Source organism: Parus major, chromosome 1 (assembly GCF_001522545.3).
Source record: "Parus major isolate Abel chromosome 1, Parus_major1.1, whole genome shotgun sequence".
Lineage (NCBI taxonomy): Eukaryota > Metazoa > Chordata > Aves > Passeriformes > Paridae > Parus > Parus major.
This window is the reverse complement of record NC_031768.1, coordinates 89,420,359-89,448,322: the sequence shown is the minus strand read 5'-3', so window position 1 is coordinate 89,448,322 and position 27,964 is coordinate 89,420,359. Positions and strand designations below refer to the sequence as shown.

The window sequence follows — 27,964 nt, the reverse complement described above, 5'->3', positions numbered from 1 at the left end:
CAGACAAACTAAGAGGTATGCCTGGTTTCTTGGCTCAGGAGAGCAATGCTGCTCTGGAAGAGAGCAATGCTGCTCTGGAAGAGAGCACAGCCTTCATGACTACCAGACTCAAAGAAGACTTTTCTGAAGCTTCTTCCAGAGCTGTGGAGGTCATGTACAGATGTAGGTGCTCCCTCATCTCCTCAAAACCTGCAGCCCAGGCTACTTGGAGTTGTAGGCCCCCTGACTTCTCCTCCCCAGTGTACCATAGGAATGTCTCCACAGAGATGTGGCACCACTGTGTCCAGGGATTACACAGTCTGGTTACTCTAGGGAAAGGCACCTGAAGGTTCTCTCTCTTGTGGTACTTTCAAATACTCATTATTTCTCCTAGCTGCACCTGGTATCAAACATGAGAGCAATACCTTCCCTGAGATCCCAGCTGCTAATGCCAACACGAAGCAGTGGGAAAACTTCCACACCAATGGTCAGCACTCCCATGCCAGAGAGCCTGTCGTAATCCCTCTCTGCCATAGCTAACAAAACTCTTTTAATCTTTTTCCCTTTTATTCTCTTTTTTTTTTAACCAGGCAGCTGAATCACAATCAAGATATTTTTTTTTATTTCCTAAGCAGTGGCAAGTTGACAGGGTAACAGAGGCAGACTGAGCCATGACAGGTGGTTGTAGCATAACAGCCTCAAGGCTTCCTTGCCTTCCTGCCTCTTGCCAAAGTTCATGAAGCAGGAGAGAGATCACATCCTGGCTGTGATGTGACCCTTCCCCTAAACAGCCATCAGCAAGGAGAGGACCCACAACTGACCACAAGATTCGAGGTGTGACCTCACCAGTGCTGAATACAGGTGCTGATCACTGTCCTGGTCCTGCTGGGCATACTAGGACACAAACCACAATGCTCTTGGTCTTCTTAGTAGAGGCATCCACAGGCTATGCAGTTTTCAGGTGGTGGCTGCTGGTCTCCGCACAGAAAAGCAACGACCTCAAATTTCAGCAGTGAGTTTCCAAACAAACTGTCGGTTCAAAGTCCTCTGGAGGGTTTTTCCGCATTCACTAGTGGCTTTAAAGTTAATTTTTATATCAGCTGCTTCCAGGTGGGTTCATGGTTGATCATTTCCTTTGACTGTGCTGCAATATTTCCCAGCCCCAGAGCAAAGTGTTATTCTAAACACGTTTGGGGGTGGGGAGAGGTTTTGACCCATATTTAATAGGTTCCTTAAAGCATGCTTGTCTCGCCCCTTGTCCCAGCGTGGCGATGCCGTGGGATGTACTCGGTGTTTGCCGGCACACCCGGCGTGGCAGCAGCAACACCTGCTGCGAGAGCTGCGGAACTGCAGGCGGCTGGCAGGCGATGGGGACGGAGATCCCGAGTCCCACTGCAGGGAGTCGCCGGGCTCCCGGGTTTGCCCTGCACAGGCAGGGGACCCTCGCAGCCAGTGCGTTTCTCCCAGGCCAGAGCCGTAAGTGCTCAGAAAAGAAAAGAAAAAAAAAAAAAAGATTACACCCTGTTTGGGGTGTTTCCATTTTAAAAGCAAAATGCGGCTGTGGGAATATTGCTCCTCATAAGGTTACTGAGTTTGGTGATTTGCCTTACATGCAAGCTTGGAAAACTGCAAAGGCAACAGGAGAAAAAAAGGTGGCACCAGTGAAGGGAAAGAGAAGTGAGGGGTTTCACCATCATAAAGGGTAATGGAAAGAGCAGTGCTAACACTGCTTTCTTCAAAACCAGCTCTAGGATTCCTCTGACACCTGCTCTTTTAATCAAGCTTTTCTCCAGAAGGTTTATATTGCACTGGGCATCAGGTCTCGGCATCCTGAACTCCTGTGGAGGCAACGATAAGCTCAAATGCCATGATAAATATCCCCAAAAAGGCACACACACACTGGATTTACTGTTCTTGGTGTTTCTAAGATAAAAATTAAACAGAGCATATTAATTCAAACAAACCTTATTCCAGACTACATCATCCTTACAAAGACAGACAGAAGGGCACAAGACCCAGAAATCAAGGTAAAAAAAGAAGCCCCTTTTCAGATCCTCCTTTACAATGGCTGGCTTGTCTTTCCCTTCAGCTCTGACCTGAGTCTACCCTACAATGATGCACCTGAAAAACACAAAATGCAAAGACACCTCCACGGACATGACCTTTGGACTCCATTTTCTCATTCGGATGCTACAAGAAACCCACTGAAACCCAAAAGTTTGCTGTGCACACCCCGTTCCAAAGTCCTTGCTTTGCCTGGAAGCAGCACACCCCAGGTGAGAGGCAGCTGGCAACTGCTTCTGGCGTCTGTCTCCCATCCCCAGCTGGGGGTGATGCAGTGGGATGCTCTCTCTGCTTGAGCAGCCTCAGGGGAAGGAGGCCTCTGTTGGTCTATATGGTGTGTTGTGCAGGAAGCAGTGGCTGTTTCTGAGGCAGGATACTGCTCCCTGCCAGTGGGAATCACACAGGTCTCACAGGAGAAGCTCTCTGAGGAGACAAAGTTTGGGCTCTCACAGACCCCCCAGCCCCAGTTTTGCCACTGCTGGCACCAGGATGGACAGAACTGCTGGTTACCTGTGGGACACAGAGTAGCCAGGACAAGGCCACCACCACCTCCCTGAGTGCTGCCAACCCCTTCTCAGCCAAACTCAGGCTGCAGTCACAGCTGACCAGGCTGGGACTGACACTGCAAATCAGAACAGGGCAAGGTTTTTCACAATCCCCAAATTCCAGAACACGGCACATTCCCCAGAGGGACGTGTGGCTTTAGCATTGCTGAAAACATGCAGTGTTTCGGGAGAGAAGGGCATTTGCCTTTGGGGTAGGGGTGCTTCCAGTCACACAAAAGTGGGTTTCAGATCGTCTTTGAAATTCACCACGGGCTGGGGCCCACCGTGGTGCTCTGTCTGGTGATCCTCACAGTCACTGGGCTCTGTGTCCGTGTCCGTGCTGCTGCTGTCCAGGGAGCCACGTGGGCTCTGGAAGCAAACCTCGCAGCAGGGTCGGTGGCAGCCATGAAACATCTCCTCAGAGCTGCTGCTGCTGCTGCTGGAGTCAGAGTCTGGGTAATAGTACAGTGAGCGCAGGGAGGGCTCAGCGGGTCCCCTCGGGGTGCCCTGCCACCACCGCTGCTCCTGTGCGATGCACGATGAAGCACCCTGGGACTCAGGCCATCCCAGCCACCCCTCTGGCTGGAGGCTGGCCTCCCTTGGGATGGCTGGAGAGGATGGTGCTGGGGGGTGAAGGAGCCTTCTGCCAGCCATCTCCCCTCCCTTTCCCAGGGAGTTATGTGCTGACTCCCCACGGCCCCAGCTGCCCACCTCCTTCACCCTGCTGCTGGCACGAGGAGATACGTGTCCGGGGAAGCGTGTGGAGGCAGGGGGTAATGGGATCCTCCGACGATGCCTTGCCAGGTAGGGGCTGAGGGGTGTCTGGATGCCTGGGTAGCCCTCCTGGCCCACCTGTGTTTCTCCCTGCTCTCCTGAGGTGCCCCGGTTTCCAAGCAGAGATCCTGCAGATAAGGCTGGGCTGTAGTTTTTGCCATCTAGGCTTAACTCTTGCAAGATTTCCCACAGCTTTTCACTATTTACATAGCTGACTTTGGGGGACGACTCCCAGGCTACACCAGCTGAGTTGTCCTGGCCTGACAGCTGCTCCGGAGGCTGCCCCTGCACTGCAGGTGTCCCACATTCCTGGACATCTCTCAGGCCCTGTTCAATGCTGTCCCCTGTATTAAAAAGCAGCACCTGAGAGCAAACAGGCTCCTGGGTTTCAGGTTTCTGGAGGGCCTGAGCATTGCTGCCAAGAGGCGATGTACTCAGCAAGCAGGGGAGCTGCCACCCATCCCTCTCTGTATCCAGGGGGCAGCAGTCCCCTGGTGCATCCCCAGGCTGCCCTGAGCTCCAGGTGCAGGGAGCTGCTGGCAGCGCATGGGGCTCGCAGCCACTCTCCGCAGACATCAGCCTCATCAGCTTCTCCTTGGCGCTGCTCACTTGCTCCTGCAGGCTTTCAATCACGGCGTTTTTCTGTGTCAAACAAATAAGCCTGTCAAGTGTGGGACGGGCAGAGAGCAGGAAAACACTGCCAATTTGGAAGCAGGCACTGCCAGAAAACAAATTACCCCTCTCTGCCTGGCAAGAGCCACACCGGCAGCATTTGTGACCTCAGCCTCCCCTGCAGCCCCCCAGACGTGTGTGTGGGAAGGAGCTCACTGGGCAGGCAGCTCTTCAGGCTGGGGTGCTCCTGCCCATGCAGTGCAGGTGAGGGAGCAGGAGGCTGGGGGCTCTTCTGAGACAGAGCATCTCCCCTCTAAATTAACCATGTTTGACAAGGCTGTGGGAACCAGGCTCTCTTGCACTCCTCCCTACAGAATTTTTTTAAACCCTCCAGATTATGCCTAAATTGTGGTGCTTTGGAGTGCAAGAAAACGAAGCAGCTCTTTCCCTCAGGAAGGAAGAGGCTGGTGAGGGATCACCAGTGTGGACAGGGGTGTAAAGAAGGGCTTCCCACCCTGCAAAGCCTTCAGCCCACAAAAGGGAAGGAGAGAAGCTGGAGGAGGGGGGCCGGCAGAGCCCTGTACCTCGGTGAGCAGCCGCTTCATAGAGTTTTTCTCCCCTATGAGCTGGTAGAGTTGCTCCTCGCTGTACATTGAGCGGCAGCTCCTGCTCGGGCTGGTGAAATATTTTGCCATGTAGCTCATGGTTTGGCTTTCTTCTTCAAAGGCTTTCCACTGCTTGAGCTGGGGAGTAGAAGAGGGTGTTATCCACAGAGCCCCAGCCGACACAGCGGGAGGCAGGCAGCTTAAGCTCGAAGGAGACAAAGGGATGGAGAGGGGGAGACAAAGGCAGGGTGTGACCGGGGAGCTGAGACAGACAGCCAGAGATGGCTGGGCGAGGGGCTGCAGTGTCACTTGGAGCCTCCCACCCATCTGAGCCCTACCCAGGCTCCAGCTTTTAATGCTGGAGAGCGTCAGTGCCTGGCTGCACTGAGACTGCTGAGCACACTGTAAACGCCCCCTCCCTCTTCTCCCCACTCCCTGACAAAGACAGTGCCATGCATGCCCCCTTATCCCTGAATCACTGGTGACAAGCTGAAAAACAGCAATGTTTAGTATCTCTTTTCTCATCTAGTGTCTGCCTAGAAGCTTTTGTGCAGCCCAGCTCCAGCTGTTTATCGATCTCAGATGAGCCACAGAAAAGCAAGCCCATTAGGAAAAACAAGGTAATGAATTAAAATATCCAAGTTAAATAAAATGTTCAAGGGCCCCAGGCTCCCGCAGAAGAATGGTGCAGGCAGAATGCAAGTACAGCTCATCAGCTTCTCCACGCTCAGTCCTAGAGACCTGAAGCTTGGCAGAACATGGCCAGCAGGTCTGATGCTCGCCAGAGGAGGTTTGGATCCCTGCTCCCAAAGGCTGCTCATCTAAGGGTCTGGGGCTCTGCAGTTACACTGTCTCAACTGAGACAGGAAGGGATCTCTGGAAATCATCCCAACTCATTGCTCAAGCAATGTCAGATGGAGCAGCCTGCTCATAACTTTGTCCAGCTGGACCTTGAGTATCTCCAAGGATGGAGACTCCACAACCTCTCTGGGCATTCTGCTGCAGTGCTTTACAACCTTCACAGAAAAAACTCCAGCCGTTTCCTTATGTTTAAATAGAATTTCCTGTGTTTCAGTTTGTGCCCATTGTCCCCTGTCCTGACAGTGGATACCACTGAGAAGAGCCTTGCTCCCCCATCGATATTTATATACATTGCTGAGATCCCCTGAGCCCTCTCTTGCACAGATGTGCTTTCGTCAGCTTCACCTCTTCCTCCCTTTCTCACCTCACGTCCTTGAGCCCAAACATCCCTCCAAACATTCAACTGAGTAAATAACTGTTTCCTCTCCCTCTAACAATGGGAGCATTATTCCCACTAACGTGATGGCCAGGCACACCAGGCTGCTCCTGGAGGACACAGGAAGCAGAAGCGCCTCACCTAACCACAAAAGGCTTCCTTTAAACACCTCCACCTCCTCCTCCTCCTTGCCTGTGGCAAAGCCCAGCTTCCTTCTCCAAAAGTGCAGAGGAGGACAGCTTCCCCCGGGGACCACCAGCAGCAAAGAAGTCTCTGAGAGTGGCTGGGCTATCTGGATGGTCTGTGCCCAGCTCCATCCCTGCCAGTGGCAGAAGCTCCTGGTGCGAGTGGCCATGTGAGGTAAGAGGAATGGACAGCTGCACAAAGGACACATCCCAGTACCTGCATGGAGCAGGAGGCCGGTGGCTGCCTCATCTCACGTGTGCTGTGTGGCTGTTACCTGTGGCACGCTCCTGCAGGAGGGTTTCTGAGCAGCAGTGCTGCACTCCTTGGAGACTTGCCAGGACATAAAGGGGACAAGGGACAAGAAAGCTGGAGATGGACATTTTACAAGGACACAGTGATAGGACAAAGCAGAATGCTTTTAAACTGAAAGAGGGTAGGTTTAGATTAGACATAAGCAATTAATTCTTCACTGTGAGAGGTGAGACCTTGGAACAGGCTTTCCCAGGGAAGTTGTGTATGGCCCAATGTGTGAAAATGTTTAAGGGCAGGCTGAATGGCACTTCAAGCCACCTGGTCTGGTGGAAGCTTCCCTGCCCACAGCAAGGGTGTTGGAACTAAATGATCTTTAGGTCCCTTCCAATACAAACAATTCTGTGATTCTTTAAGACTCAGGGAACTTGCTTGGGGAAGCAGAACCACCAGGGTGGGGTGGGGTGGAGCTTGGAGAACGAGCTGTGCAGGTGAGTCCAAACATTTTGGGGAAAAAAGCAGGAAAGTGAGTGCATTGACACCCATGGCTGATGTTGTTAAACTCGAAAAATGTGCCCGATTCCAGCCAAGTGACAGGACAGAGGTGGCAGCATACCTGTGGCACAAAGATGAAGCAGTTGATCGTGGTTGTACACACGAAGATGCCTCCAGAGGTAAAACCAAACAGCAAATTGTGCCAAGTACGGAAGAAACGGTGAACTAAGCAGATGGTGCCAGCAGCCAGGAAAACAAGGTTGACCCCGACGATGAGTGTCAAGGACTGGTTGACTGGTGAGGAGCTGACATTGTCGGTCAGACCGGCCAAGTAGGTCCCATATAGCAGGAGGATACTCTGGAAGCAGAAAAAAGAGGTTTCCAGAGTGTGGAAAATTACAGCCTGATGGTGTCAACCCCCACCTCGCACCAAGCCTGGTGAGCTCAGATACACTCAGCGCAATCCTAATTAATGCTCTTTGATCTATAATGCAGACCTGGAGCGTGCGGTGGTGTTGCCACGGCAAACACCCGGCACACTGCTGCAGGCCAGGAGCAGGGCTGGGGACACAGGGCAGGAGAGAGGCCACTGGTGGGCACAGGTGGTCCCAACCAAAGGGTGTGAAGAGCCAGGAGTCAAAGGTCAGCAGGTGCTGCCACAGAGCAGGGGATGGCTGGGAGAAATTGTCAAAACCACCCCTTGGGCAGCCTGGAGCAGGAGAAGCAAAGGCAGGCAGACAGGAGGCAGAGGTCCCTGCAGGGATGCAGCAGTGAGTGCCATCAAGGAGCAACAGCATACCTCTGAAGGAGCAGGAAAAATATACAGAAGGAATTCAAAGAGGAAAGCAAGGAGAAATGAAGTTTAGACCAGAGGGAAAAGGATGTACTTGGTGCCTCTTTAAATAGCAATAATCCAGGAAACTACCAGGTGCAATTCTTTTCCCTTCCCTTTGCTGTTTCCTGACTCCAGCAGCAGGGAAGGGCACTACAGAAGTGCTCTGTACACAGAGGCTCTCCCTCCCCCTGAGCAGAGCAGGCTGTCTCACCACCCTGCTCCTCAAGGGTCTCATGCACACATTTTTCCAGTAAGCTCAGGATAAAACTATCCAGCAGGATAACCCACTCCTTCCCTAGGTGACACTAGCAGGAAACATCAAGTATTTTTTGCCTGCCTCCATAGAACTGAGCATGGTCTGCCATCAGGATCATTTGGAAATACCATCTAACAAAGTCCCAGCTCTTGCAAGGACCTGGAATACAGGGAATATGACCTACATTATTCTTGTGCTACCCAGTAAGTGTCAGCCTTTTACTAAGAGTCATTATTTTTTGGGCATCAAGAAGTGCTTTGTGACATGAGATGCAGATGTTTTTTAAACCTTTCTGAACCCCTCTGTGCTGTGGCTGGTTGATGACTGTGATGGCCACTGCCAGGGTTAAGGTCTGGAGGGACATGGACAAGAGAGGTTTATGTCCAGATCTCTGGTGAGACTCCCAATTTCAGAGCAGCACAAAGTCTCAAGGTGGGGTTGTAAGAGTGAAACCTGCTTTGCTGGGAACTGGGCTGGCACCTGACCCTGCTTTGTAGAATCTTCACTGGATCATAATTGTGTCCACCATGGGGCACCTCCAAACAGCCCAAAGGCAAGCCAACCTCTAATCCCTAAACAGGAAAAAACCAGCACCAAAGTCCCATTTAAATTCACACAGTCTATCTGGGACACAAACAACAGTGCTGCCATCTCAAACTAGGACTCTCAGCAAGCACAGGAATAAGTGGCTTGTTTGTTTGTTTGTTTTAAACTTGAGCAGAGGACTTTGCTCCTAATTCCAGGCATGTCCTTGGCAAGTCGTTTCTGTTCATTGCTCTGTGCCAGTAAAACCAGGATAATACACTGAGTGTCTTCCCAAAGGGCTGAGCACATTAATACTGTGGATGCTAAGAAGTGCTATGTACGCAGAGATAAAGCCTACTCTCACATTAGTGTAAATCCAGACTAACTCCAGAGAAACCACCAAGGAAGTACTCCATGACCCCCAATAAGCAGGAAGGAACAGGGCCAGATTCAATGCAACATTAAAAAGATTACCTGAAACTGATAATGGGGATGTTTTATTTACAAAAGGATTTTGTAAAGGCTGCAAGCAGAGACATTACCTCTCTAAACCCGAACACAAACTGCAGACAAAATCAGAGGTGGAGACACAGCACTTAAAGCCCAGGTAATGCCTACATTCCCTAACACCAAAGGACTTTTAAGGACACTCTAGATTAATGTCTTTGAAATTAAATGTAGAAGGACTTGTCTGTGTTGTGAGGTCCCTTTCTGCTCTTTTTCCTATGATTCTGGGTAGATGGTCAGTGAGTATTACATTACAGTGAATCACAAAGGAGCTGCCTGTTCTGCACGCAGAGATTAAGCCATTCCCAAAAAAAGGCTGTGATCTCAGAAGCTTCATCAACATCAGCTTTCTGAAATGTGTCCAGCCTCTGCCACACCAGAGACACATGAGACCACAGATAATTACAGTGATAATTATACCAACATAGTTACATCAGTAAAACTAACACTGCTGGAAAAAGACTGGCCATGTGCAGTGAAAGTGCACCTCAGAGGTATAATTAACCTGATAAGCATCCTGTAAAGGTGGGGACCAAGCACTTGTCATCAGCACCACCTTGGTTTGAAGTCACAGGACTCAGGGCAGAGCCACCTGGTGTGCCTTGGCAGTGGCCATTCACTGGAGTCTTTAGGGAATGAGCGTGACATAAAGAACAGCAAGGTGTGAGTTTCAAAGAGTGCGATGGATGAAGCTCAGGGGGTTGTGGGGAGAGATCAAGAGAGACTGACTGTATATGCATAGTGTACATAAAGGAGATGGTGAGGCAAGGAGAAAGCAGCTAGCAGGGCTTTCACCCTTCCCAAGATGGGAAGAGCTGGAAATAGGAGGGTTTACGCAATGAACAGGAGTAGCCGGGAACTGCAATGGCCATGTTGCTTGAGAGGGCAGTGAAATGACAAATGCTGTGAAACAGTTTAGACTGAAAGACAGCGAGGAGGTGACATACAATGCAAGAAACAGTCAAGAGGTTACTTACCTTAAACCCTAAAATGAGAATGAGCCAGAGATCGGAATAGAGCGACGCGCAGGACTGCACCCGGCTCACGGAGCATGTCATGCCTTTCTCTGTCGCCTACAAGGCAAGGGAAAGGCAAAAGTGAAGGCTGCAGCCTGGCACAGACCAACAGGAAGATGCACCTAAGCTGGTCTCTTCTGTAAATTTCTGAAAGGAGAGGTCAAAGCTGGTGCTGTTAGGGGCAGAAGCTTCAAGTGAGAAGATTCTGGCCTCCTGCTGCCAACAGGGCTGGTTTAACATTTCTCTAAAGCAGATGCCTTGGAGTCCTCCTGTGTCATGCAGGTGATCTCCACACACCTGGAAATTTTGCAGTGGACTCTGGCCTCTGTAATAGACCAAACATAAACCAAATCCAGTGTGCCCAGAGGGTTTTCTACCTTGTTTTTCTTTCTGTTGTTTCTCAAAGACCACCTCGAAATGCCCAGCCACCCACCAACTCTGTCCACAGATTTCAGATAGGACATAGCAAAACCCTGCACTGGCCCTCTTCATCCTTTTACCCGCAGTGAGACGCTGAGGCTTCGGAAGCACTGGACTGGGTCAGAGAACACCCATGTCAAGAGCAAGACAGTGTCTGCCAGCACCAATGCTGCCACCATCGCCAGCAACTGCAGGTCTTTGATAATCTGCAAACACACAAGAAGTGAAAGTTACTATGGGGAACAAATGAGCACCAATGACCTCCATCCCCCTTGGGTCCCTTTCTGTGGTTTCTTTCAAGTAGAGTAGGTGTCTAGCACCTACATTTGAGTTGGCCACAAGATCTCTGTCTTTAACTTCCAAATTCTTGAAGACCTATACCAAGAGACCTGGCTTGAGACCAGGTATAAACCCTGCCTGATGGTGTGGATAACAGGTAAATGCTATGAGAGAAAAGAGTTCTTCCACGACTGTCATCCCTTATGACCATATCACATGCAGAGACAAAAAGGGTGGAGATAAACACCTGGTAGGATCACAATTTTGCAAGTTTAACACAGAACCCAGTGTGAAACAGGAGTCCTTGCTAGTCCCCAGTTCCCCTGCAAACCCTCTTGTCCCATCTTTCATCCGAGACCTACTTTTTTCACTGCTGAAAGTGACCACTGAAAGTTTTAAGTGCACCTTTTTGTGCACAAATTTCCGTCCTTAAGTGCTGCAGAGGAGTGCCCAGCGCTCCCTTCCTGCCTTCAAGAGCAGATGGGATCCATCTGGGGATGGCCCTACATCAGATGCTTTTGAGGACACCTGGTTTACTTTCATCCCACAAAAACAATCAGCACAGACCTGAATACAAACACTGGTGTGTAGAGTAATGAAGGCATGTGGCCAATGTAAAATGAGAGCATTTCTCAGTGATGGGGCTGGGACTCCACTGGGGAAGAGGCAGCCTGGCAGGGCACCCAGTTGCCTATAGAGTGGGAAATCTCCAGCCTCATTGTGCAGGAATAAATGCCCATAAACACCATGCCCAGCCAGGTGTGAAACCAGGCCTGTGATTGTGGCATCCATCCCTGTCATGCCATTTTTATCTGCTATCCCACACTGGTTTGTGACTTGCTGGTGTTTTTCCCCCATGGAAACCCTCCCTTTCCACCTCAAATGCTGGTTACTCACCACCCGCTTGTCCGGCACCCGCTGGGTGAACACCTTGTAGAGCCGCCAGCTCTTCCCCAGGACAGGACCGAACACCAGGGAGGTCCCCACGCACAGCAGGCACAGCCTCACCTGCCAGGGGTCAGAGCAAGGGGGCTGAAAGGGGCTCACAGGGACACCACACACCCTCCCAGTCTGGGGTGCAGTAAGGATGGCTGGGGACATGTCTACACTCTTCTGACTTCTGGAGGGTGATATCAGATACAAAAAAGCTGACCACAGGATGAAATAAATTCAAAGGCAAGTACTCCTCTGTAGGCATGCCTGCTGCCTACCTTTTCCTCCCCATCCCTAGACACTCTCATTGGAAGGGCAGGCAGGGAGAGACAGGCAGCTTGTGAGCAGCAGGGGCACAGAAAGTCCCAGCATCCATAAATCATTTGCTGGCATTTCTGTTAATTATCCTCAGCCCAGTGGCTGAGCAGGATGCAGGGTGTGCACTGTCCAATGTCCCAGTCCCCCACATAGATGCATGCTCAGTCTGGCAGGGTGGCTGCCTCAGGCCAGGACATGGGGGTTCATTACACAGGTGAGCATTTTAATGAAGATCTGTTCTGCAGCCAAAAAACTCACCTGTGCTGTGTCAGGCAGTGGTGGCTGTGTGGAGGATCCCATCTCCCTTTGTACTCCCCTCTGCCTGCTGCATTTCTACAAGCCCAGCAGCCTGCCTGCCTGCCTGTGGGACCTGTCCCCCGGGGACCTGCCTTGAATCCCATCCTCGGTGCAGATGTGGTTTGCAAAACAGCGAAGGCCATTCAGACAGAAAGTGTCTGGTTCCCATTTGCATATGTGAAAGCCACAGCCCAGCTGAGCAACGTGGTGGTGACAGGCTGTGGCTGGGACAGAGCATGCACAGGTGACAACTGGCTGGGAGAGAGCACATACTGACAGGCCTGTACATGTGTCAGGGTGCCCATCCCAGCAAAAACCCCACTCACCTGAATAAGCTTTTCCATTGAGTCTCCAGACGGCAGGCTCTGCTCCTGAATCCCAAAGAGGTAAGCACTTGTGTAAGTCAAGCCACTGCCCAGCAGGGTCACAATGTTGAGATTGGGGCTGGACATCTTCACAATCCTTTAGGAAACAAAGCAGGGAATTTGGTGACAGTTACTGAACACCATGACCTGGCAGCACAGGGGTGAGGTCCCCTTACAGGGATGATGACGGTCACAAGGGATGCTGACACACTGTCCACCCCCAGCCTGCTCCAAAAGTTCAGCCACTACTCTATGGTCCCATCCTCTCCCCTTTCCTGCTGGAGTGCTTCACAATCCTTCAAGCATTCCTTTAGCCCTATGCCAACACTTCTGCTGCAGAGGGGCACAGGTGGAAAACCACACCAACACAGCCCAGGGTGACTGTCCCCAGCAGTAAGCTTTGGGTGCAAGAGCTACGTGTGCCCCCAGGAACATCCCTGTCCCACTGCTCCTTCCTCCACACTCAGCACAGTCTCAACTTCAGGAAGCTGCCAGCAACGTTCAGGTTACAGTCTCCCCTCTGTAATTTCACCTCATCACTCATAATCCTGTAACTGTATTCAGGGATGGGAGAATCAACCCACTGATCTCTCATGGCCTGTCACCCTTCCCCAGCAAGCCAATCGAGTGAAAGCTGTACCTCCTGCTATCCCATCCAACAGCTCTGCCCTTCTGACCTGCTGCCAAGTCATTACTTTTCTCTCTCCTTGAGCTCCTTCCTGGCTTGCTGTCTTGCAGTCACAAAGCCTGGGGTTCAACCTGTCTGTCTCCTTCCTCACCATGTCTCAGCCCTTGAAGAAAGATATTCACCAGCCAATGCTCTCAGCTGCAGCTGAGAAAGGTCTCCTCTGCCCTGCCAGCTTCAGGAGGCAGACCAGTATTTATTTACAGCAGAGCAAATAAATAACACACATTCATTACAGCACGTTCTGAGAACAATTCAAGTGGCCAGCACCACTCAGTAAATAAAGTGCTTCAGACTGGGAAGCAGTTGGGATGCAGGTCATGCAGCTGCTGCAGCACAGCAGGCACAGGGCCCTCAACACAAGCCCTTATGGGCAGGACCCTCCCGACTGCACAGTGGTTGTCAGGAGCATTAAATTCCTTAAAGCCACCAGAGAAGTCAAACAACATCAGTCCAGGCTGCACTCAGATGCAAACCTTTGTGAAACAATGGCACATTGAGAGCAAAGGCCTTGCCAGGTGAAGCCTGGGAGAGGGATGTATCCCTGGAGGAGGAAGCAGCTGAGATCCCAAGGGACCAATGAGGCTGAGGAGAAGGTGGCAGAGGCAGCAGAGACATCCAGAATTGCTGAGGACAGCTCAGGACTAGCTGAGACACGTTGAGCTGAGGAACTGCTGAGCCTTCTGCTGGATTTATGCTGCCTTCAGGGGAGCAGGACTTTTTATCTCCTCTTTACAGACTGAGCAGCACCAAGAAAAGTCTACACTTCTACAGTTTCTCTCACCAATGGAGATCAGGTTCCCCAGCAATATGAGCAATCGCCAAGAACAAAAAGGGTTATCAATATCTTCAAAGTATGAGTGGCCCAACAGCAGGAAGGACATGGCACACAGTGGGAAGTATGATGACCTTGCTATGGAGCTGTGCTGCTCAGAGCGATGCTCTCAAGCATGTGGAGCAGAAATGAGCTCTCTTTTTTCCCACTCCTGTTGATGGTTTTATTGAGTAGCACCTCCAGGATGAGACCACGCACCACTGTCTGTGCCAGAGGGTACCCATAGAGTCACACAATCATTAGGTTTGGAAAAGACCTCAAAGACCATCAAGTGCAACCTTTGATCAAACACCACCATAAGAACTAAGCACACAGCACTAAGTGCCACACCCAGTCTTGAACACTTCCAGAAATGGTTACTCTACCACTTCCCTGGGCAGCCTGTTCCAATGCTTGACAACCTTTACAGTGAAAAAATTATTCCTGGTGCCCAACCTGAACCTCCCCTGATGCCATTTCCTTTCATCCTGTCTACAGCTCCATGCCTTGAGGAGGAAAGGAGCAGTCCGAACAGGACTGTCTCCAGCAGTGATCAAATCTCTGTGTGATGGAAAAACCTGCAACATCCCTGGCACTACCCTTGCTTGCCCTGTCCTGCTTATTCAGGCTTACACCATCCTGATCCTTAGCTGGTCATCAACTCAGAGCTTGGTCCTGAAGGAGCCTGACTCCACTACTCCAGCTCAGGGGAAAACTCCCAAGAGAAGAGGGATGCCCTTACCTGTTTTTCCTGAAGCGAATTGTGAAGATGAGAAAGAAGAGTGCTAGCAGGACTCCTCCAGTCAGGAATGTCCACACAACTCCCAGGAGCCCAGCAGAGAAGGATGGGGAGCTCTTCACACTGCGGTCAAAAGATGTCTGTGGGAGGCAAAAGGGATAAGGAAGAAGAGGACATTGCTAGGACTCTCAGCAAAGGAGGCCCCTACTCCAGCATGATCCAGTTATCCTGCTCAGCCAGAAACCACAGCTCCCAGTAAGACACCAGACCAAGTAATGCAGGTAGGGCCACTGAGATGTGTGTGGACAGGATGTGTGCTCTGTCACTTGCTGAGTGCTCAGGAGGACATGGCAGTCCAAGAGCTCTCTTCTTATGACCAACTAGCCAAATCCATAATGATGCCTGTACAAGTGATTCACAAACCTCAGGCAGCCCTGCCTCTGGGAGATGGGAACACAGACAACAGTTCCCCACTGTCTTCTGGAAAAGAATCTTTGAAGAAAGGCCCCGTGGTGCCCCAGTTGGTATCATGCTTCTCTAGATGTTTCCTGGTGCTCACCCTTACCCCTCCCTGCAGCAGACAACTGATCCGCTGGCGGACGTGACTGGAGCCAGCAGCAGAGCTGCCAGTCGGTGCAGGAGCACAGCAAAGGGAGTGTGACAGCGTTTTTCAGAGGTGGTGACACACTGCGCGGGAATCCACCCGTCTCCCAGCTGGCTGGAAACTAACTTGGTCCCAGGCAGACATCAGCTGAGAACTGGCTTCTGAGGGACACTCCCAAAGTGGGAATGATGGAGGCACCCCTCTCCTTACACACAAACCACCTTATGGGTTTAAATCTCCATTTAAAAATATTCTCTGCTATCTCCTTATTAACATAAAACGAATAAAATGATCCTATGTGAAACAAGAAACCTATTTCCGCTGCTGATCCAGAATGCTCCAGCATTTTTAACAGGGTGTGCATGTGTGGGTTACCAATTTTTTTTTTTTTTCCTTAAAAAAAACATCACTTTAATAAAAGTGCTGGCACATCCCCTTTAAGCGGGGAGGGAGAAAAATGGGGTTTGAGCTGGGATCACACACCACCTCACTAACTTCTCTGGTGCTGACTCCTTTCTCAGATATTCCTGCATCCAATTTCTATTGCAGAAGACTGTTTTTCCTGACAGTTGACACAGCCCCAAACTCCCAATTTTTACTTCAAGGTCTGAGCTGCTTCCAACCTTGCTAGAAATAAATCTTCAGGCAGAAGAAAGGCATTTGTTTAGAGCCAATGCCTCATGTCCCTCTTCCCCAGCCAGGCTTCATCTCCTCTGGGCGAGCAAGAACAACGCACAGCTTGCAGAATTAAAGCCACCACATAATTCTTGAAACAAAAACGTGTCACTGCCACACGAGCACAGCTGATCTGCAGGCTCCTGGCAGCTCACATGCTGGTGCCATGCTGGTCACAGGGCAACTGGGAAAGGCAAACCCCTGCCTGGGAGAGACATCCAGCTGAGAGCTGCTGCTGCTGGGATACAGCTGCATGCACATCTCAGCCTCGCTTTGCAGCAGCGTGGAGGGATCCCCAGGGGGATACTCATCTCCCTCCTGAAAACTGCTTCCCACCTCCTCTTCCCTCTTGCTATTCCCTGGGGAGTCTTTTGCCTCTTTGGGAAATGAAAACCACACCAGATGGTAGAGATGGTCAGCCAAGTCAGTCCCCCACTTACGCCAGGACTCTGTGTAAAAACCCCATCATTCAGCACAGATCAGGCCCATCCTCCCCACTTCCTGGAGCTGACAGGGCTGCTACAAGGCTGTAAGGTATGATCCAGACATTCTATTTCTGTGTCCCACCTGCTCAAGCCCAAGGGTAACATCTGGCTTCAGCCACTGAGGTGAGCAGGGCAAACTCAGCATTCTGGGGCTTCTGCACTTCACTCTCAGGTGCACCCACCAACAAAATATTTTCACATCTGGCTACTGTCAAAGGTATTACTGCACCCTATTCCCAGCAACCATCCAGGGATCAGAAACACCCCTATGATCTCCACTTTTTCTCTCCCACACACCCTCCCACCTGACTGCTGTTTCCCTGGATGTTGATGCTACTTGATGGAGCGCTTTGCTGGCTGCTGAGCGGAGTAAATCCTGGTCCTGGCAGGGGGAATATTAATTGTAAGCCGGCTGCCAGAGCCAGAGGAGCCAAGCAGCTTACAGTCTTTTAATTAAAGGCCCATGGTCGTGCAGGACGTGAGGGAGAGCCGAGTGGGCCAAGCCTCGCCGCTCCATCCAGCAGCCTCACGTGGTGCCAGCTGCAATTGAGTGCATCCCAGAGTCATTTCTACCGCCTTACTGGTGGGAGGGGGAAGGTACCATTTATTACAGATGATGACTTTTAATTAAATCCTGCTCTACTCATATTTGAAAAGCACTTTGAAGTTATAGGGGACAGGAAAGGTCAAGGGCAGATGGGGCCATTTCAGACCAATCCTGAGCAGCTGGCTGACACGTGGCAAGGCTGCTTGACATGACTTGGCTCTCATGGATGCTTTCTGCCCTCCTGGATAACTGCTGGGTGTCACCTAGACTGGGCATGTCTTGGGGGCCAACCAGGTCGGTGACAGTGTGCTGCCTTCAGCTGGACTGGGACTGCTTGACAGCTGCAACCCCCTCTTCTTCCCTCCCCCAAATCTACCTCTGCAGAGCAAACCTTGTACCCCAGCACACTCCCCTGCATCCACACACCCCACTGCACCCATACGTACCACTGTCACAGTGCAGAGCTCCTGCAGCGCCCGCTGCTGCTGCTCCTGACTGCCAAAACTGGAGCTGCCGTCGCAGAGCTCAGAGCAGTTGAATCCCGGCTCCATAGCACATCCTCAGCCGTCATCCAGCCGTACCTTTGCCCTGCTGGAAGGATGAGCGTTGGCCTTCTCCAGTGAGAAGAAACCTCTGGCACACACCACATCCTCCCTGCCTGCAGGGCAGGGTCTGAGGGCAGCCCGGGGATGAGCTTACCCAAACTGATGTGATGCACATCCAGAGCCAGGACAGGGAGTGCCCCCTACCAGTGTCCCTCGGGGTGTCCTCTGCAGCGAGGGGAGTCAGCTCAGGACCTGGCCTCCCATGGAGCACGGTGGCATCCCCAGCACTACTACACCACCCTGCAAAAAAGCACCTATGGAGGGTCACAGTGGCCCCCAGCCCCTATATCCCATCTAGGAGCTGAAATGAGGTGCTGTGCTAGGCATGGCACCCTGAACCCCTGCATCTTTCCTTTGCCAATGCATTTTCCTGCACTGGAGCAATTTCAGGGTCATTTTGAAAGTACCCTCCTTGTGCCAGAAGTCACTGCTGGTTTCATGGAACATCCCTTTCTTCCAGCAAAGAAACAGCCAATGAAGACAACAATGAACAGCAACACGTGTTGCCATCACTTAACAGGACCTACACCCAGGCCTGGTGTGAGAAGAGGGGGAAGGTGCTTGAACCTGGTGTTTTGGCTGACTCGGCCCGACGTGGCTACCTGAAGAGCCGGCTGTTTATTAAGGAGATTTAGAAGCCTGGCATCTCCGTGCTCCCCCTCCCTCCCAGTGCTCTGGCTGCCAGGTATTGTCCCTGCCTGGTCCTGCTCCTTTTGCACCACCTTTGCCTCTGTTCCCCCTTTCATTTCTCTTTTTGGTGTGGATTTTAATAGGCCTCATTACCATTTTAGACATGAGGTCATACTTATCCTCAAGCATCCTTACTCAATTACCATTGTCACCAGGTTTAATTAGCTTCCAGTGCACGACCATAAGCAAGTCTCCCGTCGTTAGCAGCTGGGGAGGAGGCGCAATAGCTCGCTCCCTATTTGCTCCTAACAACAGGTGGGAGGAAAAAATTATCCCTATCGTGCTCCTCGGGGCTGCTCCCTGGCTGAGCATCCCCTGTGCCTGACTGGTGCTCCATCCCTCCCTGTCACTGCTCCTGACACTTTGATGCCCTCTGCTTCCAAGTCCTTTCTTTGGAAAAACTCCTGTCATTATGTGAGCAAAGAAAGAGTAAATTAAAAAGAAGCACAGTAGCCGGGACCTGGTCTGAAACTTGATGTTCGTCACAGGGCACAATTGGGATTCAAATGACAGAAAAGCTACAGGTGTTCTCAGCTCGAGTGTACACTGATTTTTCACCTTTAGAGTAGTTGCTTACAAGTCCCAGCCCGAGCACATCAAAGAAAGAAGGCTACTTGTCCAAAATTAGCAGACCCACCTCTGAAGCAATAACCCCAGCTCTCCCGCTGGCAGAAGTCTTCATGTACTGCAGGTCCAGGCACCGTCCTGCCCCTGCCAGAACTTCACCCAGCGTGAGATCAGCTCGCTGTGTCCTACAAACACAGTATCACACCTCAGCCAGACTGAAGATTTTACACACATGGTGTGTAAAGACGTGTTTTTCAAGAGTGCTGACGCCACCCAACTCCATCAAGCCCCCTTCCCTCTAGCTTGTAGCAAACTTGTGGTGGTGTTTCCCCACTCCAGCAGGATCATCCTCTGGGAGTTCTCATGCCCTTCACAGCTCAGGCTGAGTGACTGGAAAAGAGCCATGGCTGCAGGAGATATCCAGCTGTTGCAGTGAATGCCAGGATTGCTACAACGCTGGAAATGCAGTGGAAAGGAGGAGACAGGCTCCAGCTGAACGATTCAGAGACTGATGGACAGTGTGGAGGGACTGGGTGGGGATGGGGGTAGGAGGGGGGCACTGAACCTTTGATGCTGGCAAGACCTGAAGGTGAGCACTGCCCAGCCTCCAGGGGGTTCAGCTCCTCCCCATGCCTCCAGGTGGGTTTAAAGACAAAAACCCCTATAATTCCTTGTAACCTTCTGCCATGTCAGAGGGGGAACACACCTGGCAGGTGGACCACTACCAAGGTGGGCATGAGGCCAGCAAGCACAGCCTTCCTACGGCTCACAAATGGAAGTGCTACCACAAGGAATTCAGCCCTCATTCACCCAGGAGGCCACTCCTTGGAGAAGGGCAGAAGCCCCTTGGGGTCTCCCCAGCCCCCACCCCTGCATTCTGCAAACGGCTCCCACACCATACTGATAACAAGCCAAGGCCAATTAGTGTTCATTAGTATGCAACAAAGCAAGCACCAGTGCAGTTGTAGCTGAAAGGCAACAGGCATTTCCAGCCCAGCTCCTGCCTCCTGTGAGAGCTGGCAGGAATGCTTCTCTGTAGCCTGGAGAGGATCCAAGGGGGACCAGCACTTTGGGGGGGTCACTGACCTTCAGGGTGAGGCTAGGTAGTGTTTGTCAGGACAGGAAACAACACATCTTTAAAATGGAAGGATCCGTTGAGAACAGAGACTTGTGGGGTATGGTTTTTTGGGGGAGGTTTTAAGACCAAAATGCCAACCAGTTCCCATGGATGACTTGCAGAGCAGAATCACAGAACAGCTTGGGTTGGAAGGACCCGACAGCTCTGCTTGCTTTGCTTTCCCCTTGCTGCCCTCGGTCTCTGTGGCCTTGCACCTGCTGCCTGTTTGGGACACGGTAAAGAGTATTTGGCCACAGAGGAACATCGGCTTGTACACAGACATGATCCACAAAGCCAAAACTCAATAGGAAACAAGTGACTGGACCACATGAAAAATATTAGCACCATCATCTTCTAAGATAAAAGGGAAGCACTGACTGCTAGAAACAGTATTTGGATAAAAGCAATTTGTGGTCACCTCAATGGCTGATCTCTAGGCCTGGAAAACCTGTTTCCTTAGATCTGTTGAGACCCAGGAACACTTAGCATAATATCATTTAGTTTGGAAAAGAGCTCTTAGATCATCAAGTCCAACAATTAACTCAACACTGCCAACCCCTCCAATAAACCATGTCCTTAAGCATGGCATCTACATGTTTCTTGAACACTTTCAGGGACAGATACAGAATCACAGAATCACTAAGGCTGGAAAACACCTGGAAGGTCATCGAGTCCAATATCTAACAATGCTGAATAACTGCAGACTGATGCATAAACAGCCCTCAAAATAGTTGCAGCTGATGTCATCTCAATGCACATCTTGACTCTCTCAAAGTTTCTTCTTCCCTTTCAAAAGGTTTCTTTTGGAAAAAAAACACAGAGGGAAAAGAAACCTTTAAAGAAGCTGAAAAATTGGCACAGCATGTATAGACCCAGAGCGGGCAGAATGAACTTTTCACCCCACCAGGTTCGTTTTGATGTAGTGTTGAAAGAGAGGCTTCTTCCCAAAGGTGACATCACTGCTTGGTGAATCAAAAGGTGGAAAACAGAAGATGTCAAATCACAGACAACAGAACAACTGCATTCAGAAATGTGCCAGTCTTCATGAGCTCTGCAATCCTGTCTGGTCACACCAGCCTTGACAGGGAAATTGTACATGCACACCTCTCTAAGGAGCACATCTGGAGAAACATCTGCTGAGAAGACCTTTTGGGATGGTGGCTGTGTGGCCAGAGGTAGAGGAGAGCAATTGGGGAAAAGGAGCAATGCACAAAGAGCAGAGCCATTCCTGCTGCCTCAGGAGGGGAGCAGGAGACCTTGGCTCACCCATGATGACTCTATGCTCCTACTGCCAATCCCTGGTGGGAGATGGAGCTCTGCTGGTGTGGAGCAGCCTCGGCTGACAGGACACCGGGCTGCACACTGACAGTGGGAAAACATCCGGATAACTGTTCTGCCAACACGAACACCGCAGGATGGGGTTTTGCAATTCAGAAATCTGTTGCTTCCGAGACAGGCTCCTGCTTTTTCCTTCTGCTCTTCTTGTCCAACAAGATCCCTTCTTGTCTGGCCTGAGAAACCTGCAATATTGCCATCCCCAAGGTGATCAAAAAAGTCACAAGCCAGACTTACTGCAACACCCCCTGCGATGAAGCTACTTAAAAACTGTGAGTTAAAACACACAGCATATCTGAAGATTATTTTTAATTTATATTTAAAACTTCCACACCGACATTTTCATGCTTTCTCCTACAAACACAAAAGGAAAAAGAAAGAAAACCAAGAAACCCTGCTTATCACATCGTCCTAAAACCTAGGTTGCAAAGACTCAATCTCCAGGAACACTGGGGAGCTACAAAGTTGTCACCCTTCTTCTCAGGGAATGCCCTGTGCTCCTGCTTCATTCTGCTCCTATCACTGGGATTTCCAGAGCCACTTCCAGGCCCCTGATATCTTCATACCTCACAGACAGTAAGCTCAGTGAGGATAACCACCAGGAGCTGCAGGACCCGCTGCACACAAAGGAGGGAGGTGCAGGACAAGGTGCTTCTGATTCTGCATGCATGGGGAGCACGCTGTGTGACTGAAACCTGAAATTTTGGCTGAAGCTAGGTGCGATTTTCAAGCCTCCTACCATTTTGAAAAGCATGTCCCAATATCACAAAGGCAGTAATTTCTGAATGCTGATCTTACTGCTTGTCTGTCCACTGTAGCTCTGTCAGCTACATGGAGGATGGCATGAGGCTGGCACATTTAGCTCTGCCTCTAGACTATTTAACTTTAGAACTGCAGGTTGAATACCCACATGGCTTTTTTCAGTTCCATGGCTTACATTTTGAATTAAAGAAACCCCCATGCAAAAACAAAAACAAAACCCCAAAAAACCCCACATTACTTATTTTGAACCACCACACAGTCCTGCAATGAGCTGACTCACACTTCTCCCACTAAGGAGCTGATAAGGCTTTTAACTCTCTCACCATAATTGCTATACAATGACAGGCATGTGAGAAACAGAAACAAAATAGATTGGAGATGCTCAAAGGAAGGAAAATTAGGAGGGAATACCAAGAGGCATAGGGAGCATGTCACAGATGAGGCCAATATGACCAGAGCTGATAGGGGGGGTAAACCAAATCCTTGGAGCTGCCAAGGAGCAACTTTGTGCCACTCAAAGATCTGAGCCCTCCCTCGTGTCCAGCTGCAGCAGCTGCTGAGCAGCATGTGGATGAAATGAGCAGAAACCTCCAGGTTTCTGCCTCCCCAAAATGGCTGGGAGCCCACCACCCCTCGTGCTGAGCTCATCCCTGCTTGGCCAGGTGGCCTGGAAGGCTCCTCACACAGAGCCAAGCGACAGCAGGAAACAGCCAGAAATTTAGTGACACCATGGTACCCCCAGGTGGAAGCTCACCTTCCTGCAGCCAGTGAGGGAAGCAGTGGGATCTCTGCTGTGAAACAGCAGCCTCACCACTTGGGGCCAAGGAGGGCATGGCTGCCTCCCCCAGAAACAGGCAGAGGACAGACCCAAGCACCGCTCTGAGAAGGAGCAGTGCTGCTGCCATGCTCTTCCCATGCCCAAGCCTCTGCCCACAGCCGGGGGCTGGGGTGCATGATGCTCCAGCAGCTGTGCTGCATGGACAGGAAGGACATGCAGAGGCTTTTCACCACTTTGGGGAAAATCCTGGGTTGTCATTACTCTGTAACAACTTCATCAATTATTTCATTTATTAGTGGGAGACCACGCCTGTAGGCATTGTTCTGTCTCCATGGGACAACCTCTGCTTGTTCCCAAGCCTGGGTCAGGAAGGTCTCCATCCCAAGTGCTGGGCATGTGGCAGATGGTGTGAAAGTGAGATGTTACAGGCCGCCTCTCCAGAAACACACAGCCAATTTCATGCTGCACTGCACCTTCACTACAAAGAGGCAGAAGTGGTGAGGGCTGGCTACAGGGCCAAACTGTGTGGCCACCATGCCCCATGGCCACAGAAAGGCAGTTCCTGCCTGCCACACTGCCAAGCACAGCCAAGGAGAAGAAATGTTGGAGGTATGCAAATATCCCCAAGCATCTGCTTCACAATTTGCCCTGCAAATAGTTGCTGCAGGCAAACCACAAGTTGTTCCCCCCATCTGCCAGGTTGGTCAATCCTGAATCCCTGCCAGGGATCACACCCACATCGCTGCCCCAGAGAGGCTGGCACCTTGTCACAGGACAAGAGTCTGCAGGACTCCACTGTGGCTGTGTGACACACTTTTCCACCAGGATGCTGCTTCAAGGTGCTGTGACTGGTGCAGCATTACCAGGTCTCAGGGCTCTGCGCCCATTCCTGGTGCCACTTGTTGCCTTATACCTGCTCCCATCCATCCATATGCATGATCTGCCTCAGAAAGCTGCCTTTTTCCCAGGCCATTCCCATCAAATGCTGTTACTTTCTCCTTTGGGAACATGCCCCAATATGCTGCTCTGAGGCACAGCTCAGCTCCAAGCACCACTGCTGGAGGCTCCAACATCCTTTCCTTCCATCAGCTCCCTCTGCCTTCCAGGTGTTAGCACCAGCCTAACAAACAGGAACATGCTAAACAGCCTTAGAGGAAGATGTAGCCTGTGATTTTTTTTCTGTCTTTCTGTCCCATCTTTAGAGAGCCACCACGAATAAGAGGTAAAAAAGTCTGATTTAGAATTTTGATTTACAAGGGAGATCTACCTTGTGGTTGAGGTGTGTATGACTTAATTAAAAGCAGAAGCTCACCCCCACTGAAGCTGTTCACAGCTGAGCTATCAAATGCAGAGGAGGAAGAGACCTCAGAAGGAATATTTCCATAAAGTTATGCTTCACATTAAGCATATGCCTTCAAGAGCTCTCCCTTTCCAAAGCTGGCAGAAAGCTTCAGCTGCTCCTTCACGCAATCAGACACCATCCCTTCACAGCCCTCATAGCACCAGCACACCAGTGTTTTCACAAACAGGGCTAGGATGGCCAGGCTGCAAAGCCACACAGCCCCAAGCATTGGGACAGCTTTTAGCCCTAACAAGGTCAGCAAGTTTTTTCTCTATTTAGCTTTTTTTCTTTCAAATTTGGCAGGATTTTGGAAATCAAGTGACACATTTAGTCCTTAAAGAGGCAGGAAAACAGAGCACTACAGCTCTTTCACTTACCCCTGATGACCAAACAGCAGGGAATATTTTCCCCTAGGAGACAGATTTGACTTAAGGCTCTGAAAGCCAGAGATGTCCACGGCTCCTCTGGCTCCCCTCCCGGGTACCACAGGCTGCCAAACTGCACCCAGCGCTGCCCTGCTCAGGCTTCTCAGGTTCTTTGCTGGGCAAAACAAGCCTCCCCACCAAGGGGCAGGGCCACATCAAGGTTTCCACGAGGTCTGCCAGCCTGGCTCCCTGTGGACAGCGGTGAGGCTTGCTCGGGGGTGGAGAGGGGCAGCTCCCAAACTGGAGGCACAACCAAACCAGTGCGGAAAGCGCTACTCGTAAGCGGTGTCAGCAGAGGGTCCGCAGTACGAGCGGAGCGCACAGTGCCCGGCACCAGGTGGGTGAGGGGATGTGGCAGCTGCGCCAAGGCCGAATTAGAAATGCCAGCTGCAACTCAACACTGGCAGCTCCCGGTTACCTGGGATCTGGTTCCCTTGGCCTCCTCCTTGCCCTTCTGAGGATGCAGAGCACCTGTGGGGCAGCGGAAAATCCAGCTCTGGGTCCATGAGCCACCCCTTCCTGAGAGGTGACCGAGTCCCTGGGAGCTGTGTCATGCTCAACTCTGGCAGCCAAGGAGAAGCAAAGAAGCTGGGTCCTGAAGTGTTTCCTGGGGGGGGGGGGGGGGGTCTCAACCCTTAGCAGCACTGAATCCATAGCTCAGGGGTCCCTTCTCTCTCCCTCTCCACCCAACAGGTTGCTGCACTGTGGAGTTGGGTGCAACTTTTCTTCTCTCCGTTTTGAACTCCGAAAGGCACAGGGCTCCCCCAGGTAACAGCAGTTTGGTTAGCAAAAACTGACCTAGCGCTGCAGCTTCACATCTTTGCATCCTGCAAGGCAGCCCTTTCCCATCCCCAGGTGCCGGCAGGCTCCCGCTTCCACGGGCGCCTTCCGGGGGGTGCTCGGAACCTTCGGGACGGTGTTTTCTGGAGAGCTGCAAAACCTCGGCCCAAGCTCGCCCCGTTTCGAGCTCAGGGGTGCACTCCGGGCACAGCCAAGCCAGCGAAGGGCGAACGAGGAGCTCTTGCATCCCCCAAAAGCGCGCCCGGAGCACGGCTCGGTGCCTCAGGCGGGAGCGCCCGGGGGCTGCCAGCCCATCCCGCGGCCTGTGGGGAAAGGGGCACGGGGAGCAAAACCACCACAGCGAACAGCGCCAGGGCAGGGTGGCAACTCGGGAGCTTTAACCTGGGCGCCCTCGTCTCAGCCATCCCGCTCGCAGCCCCAACCACGGCTGCCGGCCCCTCTCTCCCCACACCGCGCCCGGCGGAGCCCCCGACCCACCTGCGGGGACGGCACCCAGAGCCAGGGTGTCAACCTGCGGAAACTTGCGGGAGCGGGGCGGGAGCAGCCCCGCAGCCGCCGCGGGACGCGGAGCTCAGCGCCTGCAGCCGCCCCTCAGCGCCCCGGCTGCGGCCGCCCCTCAGCGCCCCGGCTCCGCCCGGCCCGGCGCGGCCCGGCGGGGGCGGGCGGCGGGAGGGGCCCGGACAGCCGCGCTCCTCCCGCCGGGGCGCCGGCCCCGCTCCCGCCTGACCCGGGACAAAACTTCTCGGCAGCGGGAAAAAGCCCGGGGGTCCGGGCTGTCCCGGCAGGGCTGGACCCCGTTTCACGCCGGCGCCTCCTCCCGACAAGAGGAGCATCGAGCCCTCCCTAGAACGCCCCCGGAGCCGGGAGAGCGGGACCCCCGGCACTGCCCCCCGGCTGACCTGGCCCCGCTAGCCCCGCGCTCCCGAGGCTGCGTTCATCTCCGGCCCCTATCCCGCTGCTGCCGGCGGGATGCGCCCGGCTGGGAACAGACCGCCTCGCTCGGTGCTCCTGGCAGCTGAGGCAGCACAAAGCCCCACGTCTGTGGCAAAACCGGCCCGAGAAGGTGAGTAAACGCGAGGGCGGCCAACCTCGTGCTCCGTGACCTGCTTGTGCCGCCCCATGGCTAGTGGTAGCCAGCGTGACTACTGCAATAGGTATGTTCGTGTGAGCAGCGCTCGGTGTCTTGTGGACAGACCCACCGTCACTCTCAGCATCCCCGTGCTGACGTTTCCCTGTCTTGCCTCCCACGGTCCTGCAAGCTCACTCTCATCAACTTCGTGCACTCTCCCCTCAAGACATCCACTCAATTTTATTGGGATTTTTCCCCAGATCTGAAAGCCAAAAGTTCTGCTCCAGCACCTTAGTTTCTCTCCCAGCCTGCAGCAAAGTGTCAGGTGCTGCTGGAAAGTGTTGTTTGCAGACAGGTGTAAGGCTGTGCAGGTTTTCTCACTTTACACTATTCTGTTTACCTCATTTACCCATCTCTGCTAGGCCTTGGAATGAACAGCACTAATTTTTCACTCCTATCCATTCCCAGACCTTCAGAGCCATGGACCAGGGCAGCTGTGGTCTGAATGGGAGTGGAGAGGTTTGCACAACACTTCTGGAAACAAATGGTGACCTGTTACTTCCCAAGCCTGGTAAAAGCATCCAGTTTGCAGCCTCTGGTTCTGGCAGCAGCTCTCACTCCCCTTTACTAGATTTGACTGATGAAGCTGCCGTGGGACCCCTCCACTCCCTTCTCCATCCTCCTCTGACATGAAACATAGGCACATACCTTGCCCAGGGAGTCCAACATCACCCTCCAGAAATTGTTTTCTAGCCTGGGCAGTGAAGGCTCAGTGGGGCTAAGGGTCACATCCAGAGCAGGTGAAAGAGGTAAGAGCCTTGTTACTGCCATGTACAAAGGAGAATGGAAAAGCCTCTTGGAAAGCCTTGGGAGACCAAAGTCTAGCGATTTAAAAGATGGAGACCCATGGATTAATTCTGAATTTTGGCACTGAAAGCAGCCCTCCAATTTGCAGAGGTGCTGATTATCTGCAGCTCACAGTGGCTATAATGAAGGTCCTCATATTTCAGTATTTCTGGAATTCTGATCTCTTTTAAAACACACAGGCTCTTAGACTGAACTTAACACTCTTATCTCCACCTCCATAAAACCAGGACCATAAGTAGAAACATCTCTCAGCAGGAAGTGAGGGGAGAGGAGCGAGACCCTGACTGTTCACACAGGAACAGGAGTGAACAGGAGTTATTTCTGGTTCCTCCCAAAGCTAGCAGAGAGCACTCCTGTTGCCCCACTGACTCATGCTTATTACTAAGCACTTTGTAAACTGTGATAATGAGAAATGGCCGCTTTGTGCGTGCTTCAGTTTTGCTCCTGGGTTTTGCTCTCCAAAAAAATAAATAATCAGAGCTCTGGGGGTGTGGGCATTTCCTTGGCAATTGCTACAGACACATGGATATGTGGGACCACAACCTCATCCCAGTGAGCTC

General features: G+C 51.9%; 1 protein-coding gene across 3 annotated transcripts; it reads right to left on the bottom strand.

Moving 5' to 3' along the window:
• Positions 1-584: 584 nt before the first annotated feature.
• GPR156 (G protein-coupled receptor 156) lies at positions 585-26,062 on the bottom strand. Of its 3 annotated transcripts, none has more exons than XM_015636287.3 (12): positions 25,946-26,062; positions 18,979-19,093; positions 17,746-17,891; positions 17,493-17,637; positions 14,739-14,875; positions 12,459-12,594; positions 11,482-11,592; positions 10,386-10,511; positions 9,847-9,942; positions 6,868-7,104; positions 4,559-4,717; positions 585-4,004 (listed from the first exon to the last, which is right to left on the bottom strand). In XM_015636287.3, the coding sequence occupies exons 4-12, from the start codon at positions 17,595-17,597 to the stop codon at positions 2,817-2,819; spliced, it is 2,295 nt and encodes a 764-aa protein (XP_015491773.1). In that variant the 5' UTR covers positions 17,598-17,637; positions 17,746-17,891; positions 18,979-19,093; positions 25,946-26,062; the 3' UTR covers positions 585-2,816. The 3 variants fall into 3 exon arrangements, with proteins under 3 accessions (XP_015491773.1, XP_015491801.1, XP_015491785.1); XM_015636315.3 differs by having other exon boundaries at positions 17,493-17,634; XM_015636299.3 differs by having other exon boundaries at positions 17,746-17,816.
• Between the last annotated feature and the right edge of the window lie 1,902 nt (positions 26,063-27,964).

Coding starts and splice junctions, on each gene's coding strand:
- GPR156 (XM_015636287.3), bottom strand. CDS start 17,597: ATGGAGCCGGGATTCAACTGCTCTGAGCTCTGCGACGGCAGCTCCAGT. Junction 14,876..17,492: donor AGCTCTGCACTGTGACAGTG/GTACGTATGGGT, acceptor TGCCTCCCACAG/ACATCTTTTGACCGCAGTGT. Junction 4,005..4,558: donor TGAAGCGGCTGCTCACCGAG/GTACAGGGCTCT, acceptor TGTTTGACACAG/AAAAACGCCGTGATTGAAAG.